Source organism: Gigantopelta aegis, chromosome 14 (genome assembly GCF_016097555.1).
Source record: "Gigantopelta aegis isolate Gae_Host chromosome 14, Gae_host_genome, whole genome shotgun sequence".
In the NCBI taxonomy this organism is placed as follows: domain Eukaryota; kingdom Metazoa; phylum Mollusca; class Gastropoda; order Neomphalida; family Peltospiridae; genus Gigantopelta; species Gigantopelta aegis.
In genome coordinates, this window is record NC_054712.1 from 51,670,639 (window position 1) to 51,674,226 (window position 3,588).

At 42.1% G+C, this 3,588-nt stretch overlaps 1 protein-coding gene across 1 annotated transcript in view; it reads right to left on the reverse strand.

Moving 5' to 3' along the window:
* Positions 1 to 224: 224 nt before the first annotated feature.
* LOC121388098 (tubulin beta chain-like) overlaps positions 225 to 3,588 on the reverse strand; it is an 8,319-nt gene continuing 4,955 nt past the window's right edge. The window contains exons 3-4 of the mRNA XM_041519313.1: positions 2,041 to 2,396; positions 225 to 1,213 (exon numbers count right to left, since the gene is read on the reverse strand). Of these exons, the coding sequence (XP_041375247.1) occupies positions 392 to 1,213; positions 2,041 to 2,396 (1,178 nt within the window). The 3' untranslated portion in view covers positions 225 to 391. The remainder of the gene's footprint in view (positions 1,214 to 2,040; positions 2,397 to 3,588) is intronic.

Below are 3,588 nucleotides of genomic sequence, written 5' to 3' on the forward strand. Positions count from 1 at the left end.
TCAAATGGCTGGTGTTTAATAAATCGATGTGCTCTAGTGGTGTCGTTAAACAAAACATATTTTAACACTCTGTCCCCATTTTTCGTTTTGTCTGCTGTCTGTCTGTCTGTCTCTCTGTATGCCCCCCCCCCCCCCTCTCTCACACACTCACTACTTTCAGCAAAATCTAGTTGGTTTATTTCTCAGAACACATGTCACACGCTACAAACACAACCAAATATTAGTCATGCTTGAGGATTTATTTTTGCAATTAGTCTCTCATCATTGTTTTTTTTTTGAAGGACCGAAATTAATACTGCTTTATTTAAAATGCTTTGGGAAAAATAATAATATTTTTTGTGGACAAAAACTGTCAGAAAGTCAAGGTTGGGTTTTCCATTTTGTTTGCCAATTAGTCTGCCTCATGTTCGTGCTCTTCGTCTTCGTCAAACTGCCCATCGTCGTCCGCTGTGGCATCCTGGTACTGCTGGTACTCAGAGATCAGGTCGTTCATGTTGGATTCTGCCTCCGTGAACTCCATCTCATCCATACCCTCACCAGTGTACCAGTGGAGGAAAGCCTTTCTCCTGAACATGGCGGTGAACTGCTCGGAGATACGTTTGAACAGCTCCTGGATGGCGGTGCTGTTGCCAACGAAAGTAGACGACATTTTCAACCCACGTGGTGGGATGTCGCAGACGGCTGTCTTCACGTTGTTGGGGATCCATTCGACGAAGTAGCTGCTGTTCTTGTTCTGGACATTCAACATCTGCTCGTCAACCTCCTTCATGGACATGCGGCCACGGAATATGGCGGCAACAGTGAGGTAGCGACCGTGACGTGGATCGCAGGCAGCCATCATGTTCTTGGCGTCAAACATCTGCTGGGTGAGCTCAGGGACTGTAAGGGCGCGGTACTGCTGGCTTCCACGGGAGGTGAGTGGAGCAAAGCCTGGCATGAAGAAGTGGAGACGTGGGAATGGAACCATGTTGACTGCCAGTTTGCGAAGATCAGCGTTCAATTGACCAGGGAATCTGAGACAAGTTGTGACACCGGACATGGTAGCAGACACCAGATGGTTCAAGTCACCGTAGGTTGGGGTGGTCAGTTTCAGGGTACGGAAGCAGATGTCGTACAGAGCCTCGTTGTCGATACAGAACGTTTCGTCTGTGTTCTCAACCAGCTGATGGATTGAGAGGGTGGCGTTGTAAGGTTCCACCACTGTGTCCGATACCTAGACAAATAAATACGAAACTCATTAGATATTTACAAACAAATATAATATGCTTAATGACACAATACATAGATCATAATTTTGATAAGCGCGATCGCTCGCACGTCCAATCACGCCCGCAACTTGAATTTCAGGTGAGCGAACGATCGCTTATCTGGACAGCACAATATCATGATTCGCAGCATTGAACATAATTTGCCTATAATTTTGTTAACTAAATCCAAGACAGTGGTTTATGATTTTTCTGGACATTTTTTTTCAAACGTAAAACATTGACAGTAGAGTGTATTAATTGTGTATCGGTATTCTGTTTCGTTAGAAAGACTGCGTTGGGGTGTCAACCAAATGCAAAATGCGTAGTTTTTAGAATATTGTTTGCTTCTTTTTAGTCACTAAATGTCGTCTGCTTTTTAGATAAAAGGAAGGGGTGTAGATCAGTGGTAGAGCACTCGTCCCAGTTTCCATTGTAGGGTCGACAGCTTTTCAAATACATGTTTACCAAATATCCACTTTGTTTACCAAATATCCACTTTAAGTAACATTTTTGACACCCAATAGCCGATATGTATTTTTGTGCTGGGGTGTCGTTAAACAAACATTCAATCAATTAAGTAACATTTTAATAACGATACTGTGTCCTGTGATTTTGAAGCTAATGGTATAAATAAATATTAAATTCAACTAAATATTTTTTTTTATGTTTTTCTTTAACTGTATTATTAATTTAATACAATACATGTTTTGTCTCTAACAGACGTATAACTAATGTACATCAGTTCATCAGCCTGACTTTTCTCTAAATACTATTTAATATGTTTATATTTAACCTTAGGAGACGGGACGACTGAGAATGTGTTCATGATTCTGTCGGGATACTCTTCGCGGATCTTGCTGATGAGCAGGGTGCCCATACCGGAACCAGTGCCGCCACCTAGCGAGTGAGTCAGCTGGAACCCCTGGAGACAGTCACAGTTCTCAGACTCTTTTCGGACCACGTCCAAAACCGACTCGACCAACTCGGCACCTTCCGTGTAGTGACCTTTGGCCCAGTTGTTTCCGGCGCCGCTCTGTCCGAAGATGAAATTGTCCGGTCTGAAGAGTTGTCCGAAGGGACCGGATCTGACCGAGTCCATGGTTCCAGGCTCCAAGTCGATCAGGACGGCGCGGGGAACATACTTCCCACCTGAAATTAATCCGCATGTAATTAAGGTTGTCCTATACCAAATAAAATCCCATAGGCGACACTGTTAACGTTTGTGTTTAAAAAATACAAACAACAAAAACAACAAATAAACAATATATCAACCAGTCTATGACCCATCAATATCAGTACTACAACCCCTACATCAAAGTATTAACTGAAGAATATGAACATTACATTGCTTATTTTTAATATAACCAGATGTTTTTTAAAATACACCTAGTGGCATACACAATCTGAGTACATACGTATTTCAAGCACTGGCTACTTGATACAGTGGTATTAGATGAAATAAAATTGCATGCAGTCATTGCCGAGATAAAGCATTTCTTTGTTTTTATTTTTTGTTTGGACAAGAATCGCTTTTTTTCTCCAATGACAGGACTGTTTTATCAAAAGTTAGGTCTACCTCGAACTTTGACGCAGAGGGTTGTTATTTGGTTTAGTACTACCTTGATAGTAGCACTATGCCAAACAGAGCCGGTTTATCCTAGTGACACATATAGCACGTGCTACGGACCCCGCGCTTCAAGGGGGCCCGCGTTGATGTGTATTTATTTTCCCCAGGTAATTTTTCCCACTCTCCTCGAGTGGGTTCCAAAATATATATCCAGAGAAGGGGAATCCGCTGTTATTTGTGCTACAGGCCCTGCGGATTCTTAAACCGACTCTGACACCAAATAACATCCGGCTAGGTCAAAGGTCGAAGTGGCATAGACATAATTATTATGATAAAACAGATAATACCGCCAGTCCTCACTTTGGTATGTGGCAGTGATTGTCTTCCCCAACAATGCTTTATCTATTCCATACATGTATGCAATTTTGTCTTATTCAGTGCCACTGTATCAGGTACCCCTGTACTTGAAACATATGAGGTAAACAACAAATTAAATATTATAAGTTTGTGCTAAAGTATTGGTTTTAAAACCTCGCGTTTATACAAGGAAGGCACACATCATGTTAGTTCATCAAGATAAACCTCGCGTGCAAGCACAACGGCGAGGTTTATCCTGTCTATCCATTCCGCCATTCGCAGTTTCTGGACAACGGTTCCGAGGAATTTTGCTCGGAACGAAATTGCGGTCAAAATAACGATTACCATCACATTTCCCCACCCTAATCGTATATTGTGATCTATTTCGAGCCCACTGAGACCAAGAAATTACTTTGA